The 24603-nt window shown below is 39.9% G+C and overlaps 1 protein-coding gene across 2 annotated transcripts in view; it reads left to right on the plus strand.

Moving 5' to 3' along the window:
* LOC108431596 (metabotropic glutamate receptor 7) overlaps positions 1–24603 on the plus strand; it is a 309666-nt gene that overhangs the window by 143214 nt on the left and 141849 nt on the right. For both annotated transcript variants that reach the window (XM_017704846.2, XM_017704845.2), the window contains exons 3-4: positions 5194–5329; positions 5678–5832. In XM_017704846.2, coding sequence (XP_017560335.1) covers positions 5194–5329; positions 5678–5832 — 291 coding nt within the window. The remainder of the gene's footprint in view (positions 1–5193; positions 5330–5677; positions 5833–24603) is intronic.

Raw genomic sequence — 24603 nt, forward strand, 5'->3', positions numbered from 1 at the left:
TTGGATGGGTGAGTGAATACTTCTGGAAATATAGTGTACCAAAGTTATTTCTGGCCACACAGACTGATTGGTTGTGAAGTGTTCTAACCGTGCTGATATTTCACCATAACATCATGTTTTTTTTTCACAAACACTGTATCACTCTGCTGAGACCCCGTTGCTAAGCAATGACTTTGATAGCTGTAGGAGACGCTCAAGCCATTTGAACGTTTGTACTTCTTACTTTGCCGCAAAAAGAAAATGGGCACTTTTAATATAACATTTGACTGACAGCCACGTTGGTCAGACTCTGAAGATGAAACTACACTAAATTCCCAAACTGTCATCACCACTGAGCACCTTTTCAGTCAGCAGCTGTGACAGAAGAACATCTACACAATCTGGAATCAGCCAGAAATTAATCGAATACCATTCACCAAACAAGGTGTTATGTAAGATGCTTTACAGTCTGGCTGGAACAAATCAACAATGATATTAATCTAGCAAAAATGACAAAACTGAGCTAAACTTGATATTGCGGCAGTTTTGTGGCTCTGTCTGTACTGCAAAAGGCAAGACTTAAAGCAGTAGAACACTCAAGGTTTGTGTGTTATCACACATAACAACACGACTGTGATGATCTACGACAACAAAATCACAGCCATGATTTCGCGACAGCACACTCCCTCTCATGTTCTATTGCTTAAGTAACTATGGGGACTTCAGTGAAACCTGCCTGAGCTATTTGTAGATAACAGAAGTGTAGAATAAAACTTTGGGCCTGCCAGTCAGCCCATTAAGTAGCTAGAAGGTGAGATTGCTGAGGTAGAAGGAAATACTATATAAACTCCTTAAGGTCAGAGATGAATGATTACATTTTGTAATAGACTATACGAAACTAGACTAATCTATAGATTGTAGTGCTTCAAACCAAAATGTGCAGTTTTGAAGTTTATTGATTCATCTTTGTCTTCCTTTTATGATACACGATACCTCAATGTAATAGATTGAGGGAACATAAAATTAGGTTCCTATGGTCCTGCTGAACATTATGAGATCAAAGGTCATACAGGGGACGGCAAGGAGCAGATATGCATCAGCTTTACTAGCCTCAGTGAGCTAATTAGCTAGCTAAGCAAACCTTTTTTTTATGTCAGAATGTACAACTTATTAGAATACATATTTAAAGTATCAATTTGTCTAGTGTAGGTGTAGTACACTGTCCTTTTGTGTTGGTGCCAACTGTGTAGCTTAGCTTGCTTACTAGCAAGTTAGCAGGATAAAGTAACAAATGAGAATGTGATGGGAAATGGTGATGTAAAGTTGACAAGGGCATCTTAAGGGCTGTAAAGAATTGGAAGGTAGATGTTGAGGACGTGCCGAAGTGTGAATGGCAAATTTGGGAGGGTTGCAGTGTTAATTGTGTGATGTTCAAATAAATTACTGCTTAAAACATTTTAATGCTTAGAGAATCTATTTGGAAGCAGCATGTGCATAAACACAACTTCAGGTTTCATTTACTGCACATATAAGAATACCGCTGTGGGCGGAGCCAAACCATTTTTGTCATTTTCCATTTTTCGTGACATGATTTGAAAAGGCCTGTTGCCCTTAACATTACGTGTAAGCTTCATGATGATTGGACCAATAGAAAGTACGTTTTCTTGCTCCTGTAAAGTTACAATTTTGGAGATACAAGGTTTTCTTCCGACAACAGGGATATGTACATTTGTAAATATACCACCGATATGGACATTAATCTGAAGATATGTGGCAATATGGGAACATAAAGCTGTTTCCCTTGAAACTGTCAGTGAGGGAACACAGGACCCTGGGCATATAAGGCTGTCTCCAAAATTACAAAGAGGGAACAGTGCGAAATACAGGGCTGTTATTTAGATATTTCAAAGAAAAAATGAAAGGCCAGGGGAACATAAAACCTTGGAAGCATAAGGATGACCCCAGATTAAGCTGTCCAGCTAGCAGCTTGCTAAGCATTCGAGAAGATTGGATAAATAAAGTAGATGGAAATCCGCAAATTCTTTCATTGTAGTGAGGTGATCACTGAATTTTGATGGCTTCAGTCAGGAGGCCAAAACATATGCCGACTATTTTTATAATGTAGCTGTTATTTGCTGGTTTGCAGTGTTCTGTACTGACTGCCGTCTAGGTGGCCTATTTATTTGAATGTCACCCTCTGTATTTTGTATCCTGGTCCGCCTGCATCCTCCACCACCTTATCTGTCTCATACGGCAATGGCTTTTCCATCGCCTCTACTGCGCCGTCCCTTCCAGTAATAACTCTGGCCTTCCGACGAGCAGTTATTAAATCATTCCCGTTTCTTCTGTGGCAGTCTCAAGCGCTCAGTCTTCCTTACTTCACACCTCTGCGCTTCCCATAATTTCCCCGGCATTGTCTACAGTAAAGAGCTTTGTGCAGAGCTTTGTCTTTGTATTCCCAAGATGAACGAGGTAGCATATCGAAACCTACCGTGCTTGTATTTAACATGCACACATGGCGCCAACATTTTTTGTATGTCTTCACATGAATAGAGCATTAGCACAAGCATTTGTATCACAAAATCCCCCACCCTCTGGAAAAACAACAAATGCCTGCACCATGCAGCTTGGTGTCTCCACCATACTATTCACTGTGGCTCAGCGTGAAGTTCCTCCATGAATATTTGGAGCGACGGAAGCAGAAATAAGGCCTTTCGCTGGGACGAGGCTGTGGAGGGCTGCCAGGGGCGACAGCTCTCCTCCAAACAGCCAGCATGTGGCAGCGGCCAGGCCGAACTTTTATGGCTCGACTTTTATGCATTTCGCTTTATCACATTTCCAATTTTCTGACCCAATGCTTGTAAAAGTGCCCGAGCTGAATTCTTCATGTCTTCAGACACCAGCGCCTCATGTCAGATGAATCACCTGGGTGATTCAGACTTGATGACAGTCAAGATGCAGCTGTCGTTAGTCCATGTTCTACATCACTTTAACAGGCGACTCAAGAATCGAGCGGAATTTTTCTTTTAGAAACAGGTTTTTAACCTCTTGTTTAAAAAGTTGAGTTGCTGTGAGTTAATTTGTACAGTTTCATTGCAATTTAGTGTAACCTCTTTAAAAAAGCTGTCATTATGGATTATATTACTTATTAAAGTTACCTATGGATTGTTTTGATGATTTCTCAAACACGCATTTATTTAAAACTATGTACATTGACTGGAAAACTGCAAAATAATGCACAGCCTTTCAGTATTGTGCAAAAGTCAAAGGTAACCCTTCATTTATTTGGCCTAATTTCAAGTCCAAACAGCCATTAAATGTATTCTTTTTATATTTCAGTAGATGTTTTGGAGGAGATTAGATATAAGACAGTCCAGTAGCACAAGGAAGGTGATGGTCAAAAAAAATAAGTGATCAAACAGAGAAAATGGGTCTCATAACAACTGCTCAAGACCTGATAGTCCACCAAAACTCTCCCCATCAGATAAGCAGTGCTTACAGATTTCTTTGTGGCGAGTACTTTAACTCTTGCTTCAGATTAAAGCAAAAACAAAGGTGTTTCTACCTCATAGTGTTTCTGTTGGTGCTCTCAGAACAATGGACTGGCCACCACAGAGTCCAGACCTCTGCAATGTTGAACGTGCTACTTATTTTTGATTCGTGAGAAGCAGAAAATGTTAAATTAACTTCTAGGACTGAACTTTGGAGGTGTGGACAAAATATTCCTGCAGATTTCTTTGACAAAATGGAAAGAAGGTGTCCTGTAAAGAACAGAAGCTATAATAAAACTAAGTAGTAATTATTTATAATAAATAGTTGTTGGGGATTCTAGATTTCTAAGTATTTATTTATTTGTTTATTAATATCATACTGTATATTATCTGTTTTTGTTCTGATGCTGAACAATGAATATCTTGTAGTTAATGGCTGTTTTATCTGGAAAATAAAACTATGTAGCCAAGTCAGGTCAAGTGACTATAGCAAGTAATACATTTAAAGGGATGTACCCATTAGTCTTGTGTTTCTTGCTATTAAGATTTGTAGAATTACTGGGACTTGAACTGTGCTTCTGTTCTGGTTATCACCCAGGAAACATCTCAGGCTGTTGAGTGGGAAGGGGGTTATTATTGTGTCTGATTTGTTTATTCTCAGTACACAGTTTATTTTATTTTATGTTGTTTTCAATGCACAAGCTGATAGTGGCCTACAAAACCATATACAAGGTGTAAAGCAGCTGCTCATTGGTCCATAAGCAGAGCCTTTGAAGAATCTGCTATTAGCACTCATTAGCACTGAGCTACATTTTCTCATTAGCTCCACCCTCAGGATTAAAGCGCAGGCAGCTTTATTACCAGTTTGTAATTAAGCAGGCATTGTGTCTCATTACTATCTACAATAATCCCTGCACTTGTCGACTCCAGATAAAACCTCCTTTTTTCCTTAGTGACTTTTAGAAACTACTGAGTTCCGGTATCTGATCGCTAATGTAACAAATTACTCTGGTGTTAAGCAGTGGTAGAGAGTAATGAAGTAAATGTAATTCTGTAATAAATAAACTGTAATGCAGTTGTGACTGGCATTTTTTTTTTATTTATAGAAACGTGATTTCATTTTATAGTAAATTAGTTTGGGCTGGTTTATGTTTATGAACAGACGCCTACAGATCAACATAGTAAAGGAGCTCATTTGTGATCCTGAGTTTAAAGCCAGTTTTTATTAAACTTAAACTTGGAACTAAGTTGTAAATAAATCTGAAACTGAAACTTTGCTTGTGTGTAAAAAGTGATTTCAGAGCCACTCGGTTCTCCCTGATGGAAACTGTTTACCTTCAGTGTTTTGTGCTTATGATCATTTTAATAGACGTCAGCGTCACTAATTAATGACGTTCTATTAAAAGACTGGTTTACCAAGAGAGACGCTGGAGGACTTTCACCTGAAATGAGTTCATGAAGCGAGTCTTGTTATAAAAATGATAACAGGACATCAGAGCCAGAATTACTCTTTTAGTACTTTTACTTTATACTTACATTTGATAATTACATTTGAAGGTAAATACTTTAGTACTTTTACTAAAGGGAGGAACTTCTACTTTTACTGGAGTAATATTGTACCTTCAGTATCTGTACTTTACCTCAAGCACATGATTTGTGTACTTTGTCCACCACCGGTGTTAAGCAGCTTCACTGAAGACACGTTTTTCTCCTCTCTCTGTAGGTGGAATATGCATTGCCCAGTCCCTGAAAATCCCACACGACCACAAGCAAGCCGATTTTGACAAGATCATTCAGATGCTGCTTGACACACGTCCGGCACGAGCAGTGATTATGTTCGCTTATGATGAAGATATTCGGTATGCTTTGACTTCCTCTCAATGTCACTATCAACCCCTTAAAGCAAATAGTAAAAGTAGAATCAAAGACATTTCTGTCTTATATGTTTTTGTCATTTTTTGACCTTAAAAATAATGGAGAAGTCAGAAGGCAAATAAAATGTAATAATAATTGCATAACTCACCATGTGTATGTAATATCATAGTTGTTTTTAAAAATAATTTAACAACTGCTAAAGGTTCAGTTTTAATATAGCATTTACAGATAAAAACATAGAATGCATGGGTGTTTATTTTGCGATCTGGCCCCCGATTTCCTTAAGTGGACCTCAATCTCAGGCTCGTGTCTCTGTGTGAAACTGCTTCTAGGGAGATTCTGAACGCCAGTAAAAGAGCAGATCAAGTGGGCCACTTCGTGTGGATTGGGTCAGACAGCTGGGGAGCAAAAAACAGCCCCATTCATGGAATAGAGGATGCAGCAGTGGGAGCCATCACCATCCTACCAAAAAGAGCCACAATAGCCGGTAAGATTATTGTATTATTTATGCATTCACAGTACATGCAGTACACAATCTGATGATGGGACGTGATTAAAAATCACGTTAGAGCAAACCTGAACTGTGACGCCGTTAAATGTGGTGTGTGAAATGTGTTAATGGGGAAATAAAGCCCAAGGTGTTTGTAATGCAGAGATATTTGAGGTGAGGAGTGAAAATGTATTTGACGTGAAGAGCAGTGCTAGTTGCATGATGCTAATCTCATTTGGAGTATTCTTGTGAAATGACTCTCAATATTAACCCTGAGTTTCCATAGATTCTATGTATCACATTCGACAGGATGCATGATACGAGCAAGTGAATGGCTTTCCTCAGTTTCGCCAGGCATACGCTGTGACATTAGAATCTCTACAGACAATTTCCAAAAAAGCTTTTCCATTCAAAAAAACATATTCTAGCATTTCATGCGACGTCACACTGTATAGTGGCTGCCAGTTTGGGGACCGAATCAGGGAGTGACTGCCCTGGTGCGATGCCATTAATTTGCAGTGCTTTGTGAATATTTGACCTGCAAGACGCGACAGAAGACGAGAGACATGCAGACATATAAATTTCAAACGCCAGGCTTGGAGCCTCTGGACTGCACAGTTCAGTGTTTCTCTCTGCTGTTCAGACCTCGTTCAGCTCAAGAAGTGATTAATGAGCTAATAATATCAGGTATTTTAACCAGGGAAACCACAGTTATGCAGTGCAGGGGTTACAGGACTGGAGCTGAACTCTGAACTGACTACACTAGCAAACTTACAGAACCACGTCTGTTGAAACACGACATCATTTTCTGATCCCCGACATTCAGTCTTCTATTTAACGTTTATGTTTCTCCGGTCAAACCTCATTTAAATCTCCTAAAACAGAGAAGTAAAGTTATACCGGCTGTTTGCAGCTCCGTTAGGGGGACGACTGTTTATCTCTCGGCTGATAACATTAGTGAAAGTCATCTAAAGGGTCATGTTACCCTTCCTATGATGGCAAAGAGTTTTTTCTCCTCTTTATGTAACACCATGGGATCCTTTACCCACACTGACATGAAGAGCTGATGGGCTTCTGTGCTTTTTTAATCTTTGAAAGATTATAAAATTTGGTAACTTTCTGACAGTTTAACTGGGGCCAGGAGTTCAGGGGAAACTGTACAAGGATCATAGCCTACTTTATTGAGGTAATGTCTTTTTCCTGTCCAAAAAAGGGTGAGTAATTTTAGCCATCTTTCAACTCTAGTTACATTCGTGTGGAGCAGTAAAGCTAGAAATTCGGCCCCTAAATATGGCAGCCACATCAGAAAAATCATGTGACTGAAACCCTAGGTTAGGACAATATGGTCTATTTCTGGCCTGTGTTCACATTTTGGTTCAGGAGGCAAACTGTAAGACAAGCAATCAGAAACCCAACCAATCCTCCGGCTACTCAACTGGAGCTTGTTTGGGCAGTTATTCAGTTATCACCCACCTCTCACACTGTATATCAAACAATGTCTGATGAAATTTAAAATCTGCCTCATGTGACAGAAAGTGACAAAGTGACAAAAAACAACTTTCCACAGGAAAACATTCACAGGAAAAAGCACCCGAAGGACAGCAAATAGGTAAGAAAATGATAAGCAATAGCATGAAATCCAAGGAGCAATCCAGACAATGGGCAATACTTCAGGAAAATTGGAACCCGTGATTACCAAGAACTAGGAGCAAGTGTGTGGGAACGCTGATGAACAGTAGTCTGGGGATGTTGTGCACTGATAGGTGCTGATAGGGGGCGACACCATTTAATGCTGCTGTATTTGTGGAATATTTGACCAATTATCATAAATCTATGACACCTAAGGATCAACTGATTTTATCAGCCAATCAATAATTATCAGTTAGAGCCATATATACAGTGGGTTGCAAAAGTATTCAGCCCCCTTGAACTTTTCAACCTTTTGCCACATTTCAGGCTTCAAACATAAAGATATGAAATTGACATTTTTTGTGAAGAGTCAACAACAAGTGGGACACAATCGTGAAGTGGAACGAAATTTGTTGGATATTTTAAACTTTTTTTAGAAATAAAAAACTGAAAAGTGGGGCGTGCAATATTATTCAGCCCCCTTGCTTTAATACTTTGTAGCGCCACCTTTTGCTGTGATTACAGCTGCAAGTGGCTTGGGGTACGTCTCTGTCAGTCTTGCACATCGAGAGACTGAAATTTTTGCCCATTCTTCCTTGCAAAACAGCTCGAGCTCAGTGAAGTTGGATGGAGAGCGTTTGTGAACAGCAGTTTTCAGCTCTTTCCACAGATTCTCGATTGGATTCAGGTCTGGACTTTGACTTGGCCATTCTAACACCTGGATACGTTTATTTGTGAACCATTCCATTGTAGATGTTGCTTTATGTTTTGGATCATTGTCTTGTTGGAAGATAAATCTCCGTCCCAGTCTCAGGTCTTTTGCAGACTCCAACAGGTTTTCTTCCAGAATGGTCCTGTATTTGGCTCCATCCATCTTCCCATCAATATTAACCATCTTCCCTGTCCCTGCTGAAGAAAAACAGGCCCAAACCATGATGCTGCCACCACCATGTTTGACAGTGGGGATGGTGTGTTCAGGGTGATGAGCTGTATTGCTTTTACGCCAAACATAAGTTCGATTTTGGTTTCATCTGACCAGAGCACCTTCTTCCACATGTTTGGTGTGTCTCCCTGGTGGCTTGTGGCAAACATTAAATGAGACTTTTTATGGATATCTTTGAGAAATGGCTTTTTCTTGCCACTCTTCCATAAAGCCCAGATTTGTGCAGTGTACCACTGATCGTTGTCCTATGGACAAAGTCTCCCACCTCAGCTGTAGATCTCTGCAGTTCAACCAGAGTGATCATGGGCCTCTTGGCTGCATCTATGATCAGTCTTCTCCTTGTTTGAGCTGAAAGTTTAGAGGGACGGCCGGGTCTTGGTAGATTTGCAGTGGTCTGATGCTCCTTCCATTTCAATATGATCGCTTGCACAGTGCTCCTTGAGATGTTTAAAGCTTGGGAAATCTTTTTCTATCCAAATCCGGCTTTAAACCTCTCCACAACAGTATCTCGGACCTGCCTGGTGTGTTCCTTGGTCTTCATGATGCTCTCTGCGCTTTAAACAGAACTCTGAGACTATCACAGAGCAGGTGCATTTATACGGAGACTTGATTACACACAGGTGGATTCTATTTATCATCATCAGTCATTTAGGTCAACATTGGATCATTCAGAGATCCTCACTGAACTTCTGGAGTGAGTTTGCTGCACTGAAAGTAAAGGGGCCGAATAATATTGCACGCCCCACTTTTCAGTTTTTTATTTCTAAAAAAAGTTTAAAATATCCAATAAATTTCGTTCCACTTCACAATTGTGTCCCACTTGTTGTTGATTCTTCACAAAAAATTACAATTTCATATCTTTATGTTTGAAGCCTGAAATGTGGCAAAAGGTTGAAAAGTTCAAGGGGGCTGAATACTTTTGCAACCCACTGTAGATGATACATAACTTATTGCTTGCTTCAGCAAACAGCACCTCCTAATTGCCAAGCACTCTCCAAGGCCCTGTCTCCCTCCTCCCTTTGTTGAAATCAGTGAAGATAACCACACTGCGCAGACCTGGAGGCTAAGAATAGCCCCTTATTGCTCTGGTGCGTACAGAACTATGTCATGTTTGATAGGGGTAGTGTAAAATTGTCGATGCCTGGCGCAGAACAGAATCCGAAGGGAACACCGCTGTGCTCAAAACTGCCAGGCTGATTCACTTTGCTCTCTGGAGCATAAGCAGCCAATGCCCAGACTGAAACCTGAACTTGAACCGGGCATGGCCAGCCAGGGGGGGAAAAAAATAAATAAATAAATAAAAATGTCTCAGCTTAGCCTACAGTGAATGTAAACAGGCCATGGCAGGCCCAGAGTGCCAGGTTAATAAATAAACCCCCTCATGTAATGTTTGTTGTGATACTCTTTTGTTGAGGTAGGTACTGAGTAACGGTTTCTGGAAATGGAGCCATAGAAAGTGTCTGTGTGTACGATGGGGGTTTGGAATGTGGCACTACTCTGAGATGGCTTATCTGAAGACGGAAAAGGCTTTAGGCGCTGGACTGCCTCTCCATGACAAAGAAGCCACCTGCCGTCAGACCCACTGTGCTGAAGCCAGATGCAAAGTCAATTAAATTTTCAACACATATCTCCCGCATTGAGTGGGCAGCTGGAGACCGTGGCATGCTTATCAAATGAATATTGATGATAAATACTAGCAAAACTAGGTTTTTCACCCTAATTGTAGTTCTTCTCTGTAAGACATCACAGTTATCACCAGTGAAAACAAAACCATATAGCATAAAGAAATTTTAGATGAGTTGGATTTTAAACATTCAGTCCATAAAATAGGATAGAATTTATTATGAACTGGTGAAAAGTTTTATGTTTGACATGCAGTCTTGTTCTGCAGAATGATCACATTTGCTACGTTCACAATACAAGCCTCATTGTTCAAATCCGTTTTTTTTTTGTTTGTTTTGTTTAAATCCAATCTTTCTGACACGATGGTTCACACTTGTTTAGGTAATTGATTGCAAATCTTTCATTAATGTGAATGAACCAGTGTCCTGAAATGACCTGCTTGCGCACATCTTATTCAGTAACGTCACATGAATGAATCGCATGCGTCATGTGCATCATCAGCAAACAAACTAGCTTCGAAGATAATTGACTCTGATCAGCTCTCAGCTTCATTATTTGAGCGAGACGAAGGCAAAAAAAGCTGTTAAAGCTGCCATGGTAATGCTGAATGATGGTGGAAAAAAAAGCACATGAACTCCAATCTGAGCGTCACATGACCACGAATCTGATACGTATCCGATCTAGGACCATGAAAGTGTCTCAGGTCGGATTTGAAAAGGTCAGATTTGCATGTCCACATAGCCCTGGAAACATCAGCTGTGAGTCACATTAGGGCAAACAATCTGATTTGTGCCACTTCAGCCTGGTAATGAAAATGTAGCCTTTGAGAAAACAAACAGAAAACGGCAGAAGTGCGTTGTTGAAACTGTTGATACAAAATGTAAACAAAATGTTAAGGCAATTCATTGCATAATAAAAATGTTATTAATGGTGTAACATAAACCTTCCCTGGAATTAAGGTGCCAGGCTTAAAACCCTCAGAACCAGTCCCAGACCATTATCCCTCCTTTACCAAATTATATGCAATACCACGTGTCGGCTAGAGTGGTGTAAAGCAGTGTTGGCACTGTGCATCCAGCATGATCTGCTTTACACCACTCTGGCCGACGCTTGGCATTGCACATATTGATCATATTGAAGGGCTGTGTGCGGCTTCTTGGCCAAAGAAACTCATTTCATGAATGAACAATTATGTTGCTTCCAGAGGCAGTTTGGAAATCTGTAGTAAGTGGTGCAGCAGCACTCGTTGGCCTTGCCTAACGAGTTTGCGTGGTCTGGCATATTGTGGCTGAGCTGTTTTTCTGTTTTACAGTAGTAGCACTTACAGTCGACCAGGGCAAAACTAGCAGTACAGAAATTTCACAAAATTACACAAAATATGGCATCCTATAATAATTATGATATTGCTATGTTTAAAGTCACTGATCTCTTTAGTAGATCATTCTACTGCCAATGTTTTTCTATGGAGGTTGCATGGCTATGTGCTTGATTTTATACGCCTGTTAGCAATGGGGTGGATGAAACACTTAATTATTAGGATATAGTGTAGGTGTTTTACTTTAATGGATGCATGAAATGAACACTTACATTGCACATCTGCTTGAAATATGTCATTATTACTATCCAGCAAGCCCAGAATAGTAGACATCTTGCTGTGACTGACCAGTCTAGTGTTGTGAACTGCTAGTGTTGCCTTATATTGTGTGAAAGATGATAATAATATAATGATTATTTTTGTAGAGGACATCATGATAACGCCTCTCTACTTCTGACTGCGTGCTTGGCATGTGCTAAGCATGGTAAACAGGGCATGTTCTAGGTCAGAGAATTGCCAGTGCATTTCACAGTCCAAATGGAATTCAGTAGAACTGACAAAATAGTATTTCTCTTAATGGTGGATCTTACACTGTGAAATAAACATCTGAGAACAAAGCCAGCATGTTATCAACACAAGATTAGCCAAAGAGTGATCAATGTTGTGTAACCTGCCCAAAGCCGGTGACACAACTGAGGAACCAAAATGCAGAGTGACAAGCATGATAGACTGCAAAGCCAAACAGTGACAGTGCACATAAATCGTGTCCCGCTTTCAAACAGACCGGCTTATCTGCTGTAGCGGAAGATCTGCTTGTGCTTTTAATAGAATTCCTCAGCTGATGTTTTTTTGTAAGACACTGAGGGTCAGTGTTCCTACAAAACTTGCAATGCATCATGAGAGCACTTCACCCACACACTTCATTCTCTTAAAACTGCTGTGTCTGAGCACCATCGGCCCCCATATATCCATACCAGAAGATGCAGCTCATACCCCATTCAGTAAGTTCATTTATGCTGTTCACACTGCCTCTCCTGGATAACGCTCATCAGTGTCTGGAAGGAAAATACATCAGGTTCAGACGGTAAAGAGAATCTGCAGTTTCAGGGTCTGCCTACACCAGCACAATGAATACATAATGAGGCAACAGTGATAACAAACTTTAGAAACTCAGCAACTAAAATGCAATTGTGCACTTAAATTTGCAGGAAAAAAATCCATATTTAAGTTCCCTGTAGAAGATGTATTAATATGCATATCACTTATAAACATTGACTCAACTTGAGGATGCCTGAGTTTACCCAACTCAAACTTTTTTTGTTTTCTATTAAATTTCCTTACAAGGTAGCACTCTTCCTATCACACAGTCCCATCTGGCATTTTCCATCTTGGGCTTCATACTCAAATCTCTTGTTGTTAAATAACATTTTTTTACAGTGTATTAAACTTGTATGGACACAAACTCTGAGTTGCTTTCCACATTCCTGGGTGGTACAGTAGACTAAGCTGTCACCCTAGCAATGCCATAGCCATCCGTAAGTGTGTAACCAAGGAAAAAATGTCTAGTAAGATGTGCAATGGAAGGAGTTCTGGCTAGGGGGGAACTATGTGTAAAAAAACAAGTTTATTTTATTTACCTCACTGCATTACTAAAAAAATACTTTTGACTTAACTAAGAAATGTGAGTTGTGTGAACTCTTGTGTCAATTAAAAAAAAGAAACAAAAAACCAAACAAACAAACATATAATCAGTTACTATATCATTTTGAGTTGAACTGACCTCTTTCTAACAGGTTTGAGAGTGACTGATTGCTTAACTAAAAAGGGGTTTAAACTGCAATGGCCTCTACAAACCGCTTCTTGCTACTAACATTAGTTTCATAGTACCTAATAAATTATGAAAGTTAACTAAAAATATCTTTCACAGAAATACATTTGGTGGAAGTTAACTGAAGCTATCTGTTTAAAAACTCAATATCCAAACACATACAGCCGCTTCATTTAGTGTTCCCTCCAAAGCTTTGTCCCATAGTGCATGCACATACATTGCGTAGGCTAATGCTGACACTGATGTAGTTGTAAGAGCAGATGTTGGCATCTGTAAGTAGTCACACTATAGAAAAGACTGTAGTTTTAAATGTTGTAAAAAGCTGTGTTCTAACGAGACATTTAACAAACGTATTGACAGTAGTTTATTACTGTACAGCTATACAACTATTCAGAAGTGCGGTGTAGATAACATTAGCAGAACTGAGTAGCTAGCTAACATTCCCCTTGTTGGAATGATTGCCTCAAAGTCTAGTGCCCACTTATTTCTAGCTTTGTTAGCTAGCTTTACAGGCTAAGGCTAGGCTACACTCAAAGTAACTGACAGGCAAGTAGAGACGTCGCTTGGTTTGTTTGTTTGTTTTTTTTTTTTTACTTTTTTACTTTTTCTTTTTTTTCAGTGTATTTTATTGATCGCTGCCAGAAAGTGAAAGTAAAGATTTCACCAAATATTACAAAATGTGCTCTGACTTAAAATCAATGGGCCCACTGCAGTTTGACCAGGTTTGAGTCACTATTCATTATAGAGGTCTTTGCTGGGTGAAGTGTCTGACAGTTACAACTGGTTTTTGAGTATTTGAGTATTACACACACACACACACACAAACACACACACACACACACATACATACTTTCTAAACCACTTATCCGTCTGGGTCACAGGGGTTCCTGGGGCCTATCCCAGTGGTCACTGAGCTATCCTGGGGCTGGATACACACTGGACAGGTCACCAGTCCATCACAGGGCAGACACACAGACATATACATTCACACACACAGTTACGCCGAAGGGCAATTTAGCGTGTCCAGTTGGCCTGACACCGTCTTTGCACTGTGGAAAGAATCCGGATTGCCTGGGGGAAACCCACAAAGACACGGGGAGAACATGCAAGCTCCTAACAGAATGTTGGCCGGATAATTTCTTGTTTTTGTCATTCTAACAGAAATGTCATTTAAATTAAATTAGGTTTTAACGGTGCTCAGATTCAGTGGGCATAAGCAGAATGTCCATGCTTGTGGCCCACTTGTATAAACAGTATTAATATTGCACAACCATACAGAAACAAGGATGCAAGAGAAAGTCTACAGTGCAAAATGACAACAATAACTGGAGGACAAATCAAAAGATAAAAGAATGAGATTGATTTCATCCTTTAATCAGTGAACGTATGAGATAAAAGATGAAAGTATTTTAGCTGGAGTAGAGATAATAAAAGATCTGCCCCTGGAAGTGGACTAATCCAACCATTATGCCTTCTGCGCTTTCCTCTTCACCAGCGCAGCCATTATTCAAAGCTCTACCTCAGCAACAATAGTTTGTTTTTGGAATGATGCAATGAACCAGTATCACTCAACACACCTCCTGCAGTGCATTGCTGTCTGCAAGTAACGTATGAACATTATAGAGTGTGGTAGTGTATTAACATGTGTCACATCAGCTTTTACCATAAACAGTGCTAGATTATTGACTTAACAGGGAATTCCAGTTTTTTATCTTCCTTAGTTTTTCTACTGAGGTAAACAGTCATATGGAGTGGTTTGAATTAAAATATCACATCACAGAGAAACTCAACCAGTCAGATGTCTCTACATAAGGTGGTGATAGGAACATGGTATCACCAATACAGCCACTTTATGCTGTCTAAAGTGACCAAAGAACCTTAAGATTAAGTGACCTTTATTAGTCCCACAACGGCGAAATATCACCTCTGCATTTAACCCATCTGTGCAGTGAAACACTACATTCACACTAGCTGGGCATTGAGCACACTTGCCCTATCTGCAGTGCCTGGGGAGCAGTTGGGGGTTAAGTGCCTTGCACAAAGGCACCTCAGTCACATCTTGTAGGCTCAGGGGATCAAACCAGTGACCTTCTGGGCACAAGGCCAGTGCCCTAACCTCCAGCCCATGACTGCCCCTTCACGTGCCTTTGAGTTTTTATGTGTAATGTTGATGATGGTCTGAAAAAAAGTTTTCTTTAAGGACTACTTTGTGTTACAATGCTCTGCATGTACGTCTCCGCTATGAATGGACTTAAAAAATGCCATAAGGCCAAAATGAGGCCCATGTCTCAAATGTTGGGCAGCACATTCATAACCATTTCATATAATACGTTTCTGTGAGGGAGCTTTGAGAGACATTAAACACTTTAGACGTCTGGGTCCCATCACCACCACTGTGAACAGTTCTGACTACAATCACTTTTTCCATCTTAACCATTTAATCATTTAACATTTTTGAAAAATGCCTGGAATCCCTCTTTTCTCAGTCATCACAGCCGTAGTGCACCTGGTGGAGATATGATAGAAGCAGAGGAACTGGTTGGATCAGATTTGTTGTGAGGTGATATGAGGCAAGACTGCAAAAACAACACGGTGCAGACGAAAGCATTTCCACATGCTGTCCCGAGGCTCTGTGTGTGAAGCAAAGCTAATGAGCTCGTCCAGCTCGGTGTGTGAGGGAGAGGATGCTAAACTGTCCCCATGTTTAAAACATCCTCCAACATGATTGATAACTCGTTTTCTTCAACCCTCTTCAAAACCCTGAATTTGGGTGTTGACTGCAGAGCTTTTTTTACGTATTACAGCGCTAAGAGACGTGTTGTTAAGTGAAATGGCTTTGCAGTGCAATGGTTGCCCGCTCACCAGTCAGCTAACTCATGCTGAAATCTGGCTGGCAGCCTGTCAGAATGCATAGCACTCAGTGAATGGGTCGAGTGCTCCAAAGTGACAAACAGCGAGGAATTGGGGTAGGGATGTTGGAGCAGGAGGACTAATCACGTTGCCCATCTCCATTACCCGCCACATTACGTCACCACCTCTGGCTTTGCATCGCTGTCTGTTTGTGCTTCAGTACATGACACTTCTACATGCAGATACCCCTTTTCCTTTACCAGCTATTTAAAGAAGGGCCCACATTTCCACAGTCTTGAGAGCGATTGATTGCGCAACTGAAAGTGGCTTTAAACTGCAGTGGCCTCTATTTGGGCAAACCACTTCTCACTACTAACATAACTTTCTAATTACTTTCAAAGTACCAAATAATTTATGGAAGTTACCAAACAATAGCTCTTCAGATACCTGAAGCTATCTGTTAAAACTCAACAGCCAAACAAATACAGACGGGTTGAAACACGTTAGGATTACAATTTGTTTATATTGTAAAATAAAACAAGTTATTTTAACAATTATACCTTCTTGAGCCTCAATTTAGCAATACTGTCTTTTCTTTATCAATTATATAGAATTCCAAGCACCACAGAAGTGCCCATCCTCACAGTCATGTATAAAGGCTGAGTGCCGTATTTTTCCACTATTTTAACTGCAATAAACTATACATGACTATGAAATATATGATTTAAATGACATAAAGGAAACACATGCCAAATAAATATTACAAAATATATAATAAAAGTTGTGGTCCCCAGGAGTCGTGTCACTGGTGTTACCGCATAACAAAAATCTCTTATTTTGAAATAATAATCACACTGATGACATCACTCGACTTCCTATTAGCTCTTTTCTTAGGATTTCTGAAGAAAAGCACATGGTGAGTCCACTGTGTCTTTTCAGTTATCAGAGATTTTCTCATTTAGCTCTTAATATCGTATGAAGCTTTTAGTTGACGTCACTGGTGTGACCCACTTTATTCTGAGGTAACTGTGAAAAAATAGAAAACAAAAGTATTCAATTATATATTTTAGTGGATATTCCATGATTGGCAACATGTGGTTCGATGCTCTGCAGCAACCGTTGTGTAAAATGCATTTTTCATTAAAAAATGTCGCCGGTGTAACTTTATGTGTAACACCAATGATGAACAATAACACCAGTGACTTCTATAGATAGATTAAAAGGTGGAGGTATCTGTAAATGACCTAGCTTTACAGGATAAGGCTAGACTACACTCAAAGGTAAGTGACCTCCCTTTGTCTTCATTTGCACTTCATTTTTTGTTTTTTTTAATCCAGTTACAGTTGGAGTTGGGCCAGCCATTGCATTGAGAGCTGCCAGAATCTGAAGATGATTTCATCAAATACTGCAAAATGTGTTCTGACTTAAAATCAGTGGGCCCATTTTTAAGAATGGTAACTGAATAACTGAATAAGGCCTTATTCACATGTATACAGTGCTTTTGTGCTGCGTTAACAATGCAGAAAGTCATGCTTTTCATTTTGGCTGCCAAGTTTACGGTTTAGTGTTTTCTTTCTTTTTTTTAACTTATATTTTATTAGAAAATTGCAAATGTATTGAGAAATTGCATCAATACTACCTTAACATATAGAGAAGTGAGTATACAAAGAAATCCTCAGTGCACAAAGTACAGTCTATGACACAGCTTTTCCAGTATTTTGTGAGATATGTTCCTTTAAAACAAAACTATTCCTAGCAGAACATAATAAGGGGGGCTTACACTGGGAAGATCTTACATTGCACATTACAGCTTCACATATTGTTCAGTTCAGCAGGAAAAAAAAAAGATCTGGCCTACTCGACCCATTTTGCCCATATCTGGTTAAACACTTCCTTTTGCACTGAGGGAGGCAGAGAACTTTTCCATTATATAAATAGCATGTATTATATTCATTCATTCATTCATTCATTCACAGCAGGTGGGTCTGGTTTTCACCACTTTCTAGTGATAGCCTTTTTTCTAGCTACTAAAAGTATGGTCAGCGTTTTCACACATGCTGCATATGTGAAGCAGCATGGTATTTAGAGAATAACCCCGCGCTGATATTTTTTACATGTCCCATGCACGTCACATAGCAAAATACCCTAAAATAAGTTTGAAAAATAAATAGAAAATTTTATTTATCTTTTTGCTATTTTTTAAAATAGTTAATAATAATTATTATTATTTTTTATATATATATATATATATATATACACACACACACACACACACACACACACACACACACACATATATATACATTTTCTAAGCCAGTTATCCTTCTGGGTCTCGGGGGGCTGGAGCCTGTCCCAGCAGTCATTGGGTGGAAGGCAGGACACACCCTGGATAGGTCGCCAGTCCATCGCAGGGCAGGTTTTTTAATAGTTAATAATTCATTTTTGAATACTTAAATAATCGTTAAACATTCCATGCTGCAAACAGATTTCCCAGCTGGTCATATAATAAAATATGTCGAAAATTATTGTAAATAAATCATGAATTGTGTTGTTGTTGAGCAGAGCGACTGATGTGACCATTAATCTGTCTGGAAAAATGAATGTCTGTATAACCGTCTCGCTGCTCCGCTCCGCAGCACAAATACTGTTTGTATGAAAGGCCAGCATGTTCGAGCTGCAGCGCTCACATCTGTGTGAATAAGACCTAAGCTCGAAATTTAAGAGGTTAATCTGGAATCCAGCTCTTCAAAATTCAGGACACTTGTATTTATGCACTGTCCACAGTGAAATAAATGGACTGAATCTGATTCATTTCCAAAACTATCCCACTTCAATAAAATACATCAAGACTGCATTAACCCCTTGAATAGCCAGGGCCCACCGGCAGGTCACACACCCCTTTAACCTAAGAATAGCTCGGCCAGTTTGCACTAGAGTCCCTGTAGTCACTGAATAATAAGACTTAGTGTGGGATTATGAGAGGTCAGTTCAGCACACTTTCATGAGATTTAACACTTAAAATTTTGCCATGTTGTTCTGGTGAAACCAGCTTGAAGCATCTCTTCTTCTGTTTCCACATTCACTTGACTGTGGGATACTGATTATTTTCTCCTGTAAACAACAGTACCCAGCCTTTTTCCCCATTGAATCTTTGATAAACAGGTTTGTGGGGCCAGATTGTATCAATTTTGCAGGCCTCAAACCTGTTTTTTTTTTTTTTTTTTTTTTTAAAACACATGAAACGCTTTGAGAATTGACACCACACCTACAGTCCCTTGTCTGTGGAAAATGGAAGAAGAATTTAAATGGAGGATACAGAATAAAGCCTCCAGGCACACAACGTCAGAGAAAATAGTTTAGAGATAAAAGACAACACACTTCTCCATCTCCATCTTTTAGAACCTTCTGATGTTGGAACATTTGCATGAGCCAGTGGGGATTTGATGTCAGTGACCTGGTCTGTAATTTGTTCAGACTGAGCACAAGTTGAGATTGGTTTCAGCCTTATCATGTACCATTTCAGGCATGTGGTCTAATTGTAATTTGGCCATTAAAGTCACAGCAGGGACGCATGCCTCCACGGTGACCCCCGACTGGCTTTGTTTGTTTGGGTGCTCATTGTTTTGGTCATAGATGGCTGTTTGACAGCGGGAGCAAGCTCTGCAATTTTCCTTCCATGATGTGTCCATATGACCCATGATTCATAGTGACATGAACATTGACACACAACAGTGCTGGACTGAAATGAGTTGTGGATAATTTTTGATGCTTAAAACTGTGACAGTGTGCTGGAGCGATGAGGCTGTGTAGGGAATAAGTCATGGAATCTCACACATAATTGCATATTTGCCTCAAAACTTTATATATTTGCCTTTTCAAAACACTTTATTTGAAGGCTACCTACACAGGGATGTCTTAGCACATGCATAGGTGCTGAATATCTTGCATAAGCACTGCTTTATGCATAGCTTATTCCAGTAATCACAAGATGTGCTGTTATGAGAAATACATAACATTGCATTGACGGAAGGGTGTGTAAAGCTAAAGTTCCCACGTTCCTGTTTTTTCACAGAAAAATGTCACATTCATTAGTTTATTGTGAAATCACCTCATCTTTTGGGTGTGAGGTTGATGTAGGGCTGTACCACACAGCATTATGGGATAGCTATATATAGCCAGATATGAGCTTTTGCTTAGCAAATTGTTATGCAACTCAAACATATATCATGCAGACTATGGTGAATGAACATGTTTATCCATAATTGTAGGTAAAATAATGTGCTATTGACTTGTATTACCTTAAAATACACAAAGCTACTGTATTTTTTACTGTATTACTGCAAGTAGCTGAATGCAGCTACATCACAGTGATCTTGTGGTGCAGGTGACTATGGAGTCACAGTATAAAGCTACTGTTTTACTGTTATTTGCTGTTGCAATGGAAATGGTTCAATGCAAATAGTAGTAGTAATTTTACAGTGCAGTATCTACTTGAGTACAAAATTACAACAACTACTTGCTTTTCAGTGTACGTGCATATGAAATGTGAGTATTTTGAGCTGTTATCGATATGATATTGTATCATTTTCTTTTTTTTCAAGTTCTAGAAGGGAGATATTTGAGGATATTGACATGAAAAACAGTAAGTCTTAGCTAGACAGGAAATTGCACTGTTGCTCTTTATTGCAGAAGAAATGTATAGACCTCTGTGGTGCTTTTAACTAGCCCTCCACCTTAAAAGTACCATAACTTGAGAAAGATGCCTCATAACAGTGTAATAAATGGAACAAATGCTTATTGCTTTAGTTTAAAGCCTCTATATCAATGCAATATCATTTACATATGTCATCTTGTGACTTCTGGCATAAATATACAAGTGTTGCTTTGTAAATATGCAATTTAATTCTTATATATGTGTTATGAAGGCGTCTGAATAAACTATTAATGTCTATTTTTATAGATAAGAGTGTCACACAGTTACAGAAACCACAGAAGCAAGTCTATCTGAGATTATATAGAAGATGTAAGCATGTTTTGTGCAGTGCTAATTGGTGGGCTATAAGCTTCCATTACTTATTAGCTAGACTATATGTCCAAAGGTTTGTGGAGACCCTTTCTTATTAGTGAATTCAGCTGCATTAAGGTCCGCCCACTGCTGACACGTGAGTTCAAATACACACCGCTTATATAAATGCCATAGAAAAGCACTGACCAACAGAAAGAGACACTCTGGAGGAGCTGCATATGAGCCTAAAGTCATCATGCCTATAGCCAAGCATGGGCTAGAGGGGTATAAAGCTCCTCAGTTTTAGACTGTGGTGCAGTGGAATTGAGTTCTCTGGAATGATAAAGCTCCAGGTGCACCTTTGGATGAGTTAAGGTGAGGTTTGTGATCCAAAAGTAATCATCCAGAGTAGCGGCCGTCACTGCAGCAAAGGGGGGAAAAACTCTTTTAATACTCTTGATTTGGTAAGAAACATCAGATGTGGGCGTCCCCAAACTTTTGAGTGCATGTTAGCCTTTTAGCTGCTGTGCAAAACTGAAGAATCAAACGTTGGGCACCCAACTCGTGACGGGTTGACCACATTTGGGGTAAGAGGAACAAAAATGTACATCTGATTTCGTGCTAAACTGCCCATCCAATGACGTTCTGAGGTTTTTCACCGGCGCATGTATTCAATCTTAACTCAGTGTAAGCACTTAGGGAGTTTTACTTAAACTACTGCAGTGCTACTCCCCGAGTTAAACACTTTAGGTCTTGAGGGAGTTCAGGGAGGTGTATTTTTGGGAGAAATGAATAATTAACTGGCTGCGATGTTAATAATTAATCTGATCACCATTTTGCTTTGTGTCAAATTTCTTATGTTTTATTCTTTTTTTTCCCATCAGTCCCACGGAGTGCCACGACCTCTAGCTACATTACTGCAGTAATTAGATGTCTAATAATGCATCCATTATTATTGTTATTATATACGGGTCAGCTTAGTGGACAGCAAAGCCAATTTTCATGTGTATAAGGTTTGTCGGTGTTTGTTTGAATGGGTGCCCTGCGATGGACTGGCGACCTGTCCAGGGTGTATCCTGCCTTCCGCCCGAAGACTGCTGGGATAGGCTCCAGCACCCCCCCGCGACCCTGACGGAGAAGCGGCTTAGAATATGGATGGATGGATGGATGTTTGAATGGGAAGTGATGGAATTTAGTGCGCTGCAAAATGTGACAGGAGACTGATAGAAATGTTTTAACAACGGCAGTAAATTACCGTGTGAAGTCTTTCTCCTTGAAATTCCTTCTTCGCCTTTTCAGAAGGCCATTAATCAGCGTTTTTTACCATCTTCCGCACGGCTGAAATTGCCGCATCCAGTGCTAACACTTTCTCCAACTTAATAGCTTATTTGTTTCCCGCTTTTCTCCCCGAATCTACAAGGAATCCACAGGAGATTGCACAGGCATCTCAGCCACTGTTATTAATCATTATGTGTTTCCTAATCAACACCGATCCAATGGCTGCTTCAGCGGGATCGATCCGAAGGTGTGATGTTTCCATCTTCTCCAGAGCCGCAGACAAATTGCGAGCGTTGGAAGCTTACAGTAGGTTGTAAACGGTGAGAGATTATCTAAGCTGCAGTTGGGAGTAACACGCAGAAGATGGAAATCTGGAGTGATGTTTCGGCGCGTGAGCGCTGGTGATTTTCGTGGTCGGTTTGGTTTGCCTTTTTTCCCCTAAGGCTTCGAGCAACGTTTAACCTAGCACAGGCCATCACATCACGGCGGCGCCTGGCCTGTCGCTATTCGCTAAAATCTGCCGTGTCACTGGAGGCTGTGCCACTTTATTTAAAGTGTCATTAAGACCAGCCACTGTCACATAGGCTTTCTCACACTGACTGGCTGGAACCGGTGAGGCTATCCATTCTGCATAGTGAACTGATGTCGCGAAAAGCGCAAGGTGACATGTCTTGATTGTAGTTTATTAAAAGATTCATAAAGTAAATGATTCCTTCACGGTCTGCTAATGTGCTGTCACGGTGGTTCATATACTAATCTGAGTTGTTTTAATAGACATTTTAGTACTTAAAATATAATGAGGATCCATTTCCCAAGAGCTTCGTAATATAATGAAGCTTTGCCGTATGACCAGTGTTAAATAGTTTCTTTGAAAATTGAATATATGGTTCACTAGTAATGATGACTGTTTTCAAAAAGAAGGAATTGATGCCTGAATTGATGCTACATTGACCTACCAAATTGGGCCCAGGGTCGCGATGTGTTCCAGATGTTTTTAACCTTTGGGCCCCATTCACACACCATCAATATGCGTCTTTGGTGATCTGAACATATGCAGACAGTGATAAATACATGTAGTTGAGATGCCTTGTTTTCCAAGCACTAAACCACCTTCAGAGGGGACCTTCAGGGACAGGAGCGTTGGGACTATTATGGGCACTGGGGTGCCGCCCTACTGGTTAACATGTGCAAAAAAGAATAACAAATAAATAATAATTTACAAAAATGAGAAATTACTAAACTTATTAATCAGGTCTGGCTCAAATCGTTTAAATTGTCAAGTATTTGTTTGTTACGTTGATGTTAATTTTCTTATTTAGTAGTTGGAAGCGTCTTCTTTTGTGAACTGTGTAGACCCCAACAGCATTGTAGAACATTCCTATGGATTCCTGACCATGCAGAGTCAGAGGCTTCTTTATCTAAAACTCGAAAAGGATTCAAAAACAGTTAAAACCCATACATAGAATTTGATAACTACCCACGTCAATAAAAGGGAAGGGAGTATTATTAGCCTGTCTAGTGTTTGGTTAAATGTTCTTGTTTGTCTGTCCTGTCTTGTCCAGTTCATCCATTTTTCCTTTCCCCATCTCCTTTTCTGCCTTATCTCTCAGCTATCTCTGTCTTTCTTTCCACTCAAAGGGGTGGGGCAGGGGGGCTGTGGTGGGAGAGTGACTGTGGGTGGAAGGGAAGGGTGCAATTAAGTGCAACTGTGTGACGTGGAGCGATGAGGCAGATGCACGTGCAGAGATAAGCGAGATTTATTTTGGGCAAATCCAGGGTCGTGGTCGGAACAGTCCAAGGTCAGTGAGCCAAGACGAAGGAGTCTGAGTCATACATAACGAACAAACACCAAACAAAACAATAAAGACATCAAACAATCAGTACAAAGACATATTCAAACAATACATCCAACAAAAACCAACAAGAAACTCAGGAAAACACAGGACTTAAATACAAACAGGGATAACGAGGGATAACAGGACGCAGGTGGAAAACACAGGTGGTAACAATCAGGGGCGGAGTAAGAAAACAAGGGGGCCAGACTGGGAAGAAATCAAAACAAAAGCACATGACAGGACTAAAAAGTAAACAAAAGCACATGAGGAGACTGGGAGGGGCCAATCGTGACAAACTGATTGTGAAGTTGAGTGTCACTTGGATGGTCCACTGTAGGTGTTTTATAAGTGTTCAGTCGGCCTTAAGGTAACATTCAAGTAAATATCCATTACATTCAACAGAACTTCAAGCTCAGTGTGAATGACTTTATAAAATATATCTCTACTCCTAACCCTAACCCT

This window comes from Pygocentrus nattereri, chromosome 21 (genome assembly GCF_015220715.1).
Source record: "Pygocentrus nattereri isolate fPygNat1 chromosome 21, fPygNat1.pri, whole genome shotgun sequence".
Lineage (NCBI taxonomy): Eukaryota > Metazoa > Chordata > Actinopteri > Characiformes > Serrasalmidae > Pygocentrus > Pygocentrus nattereri.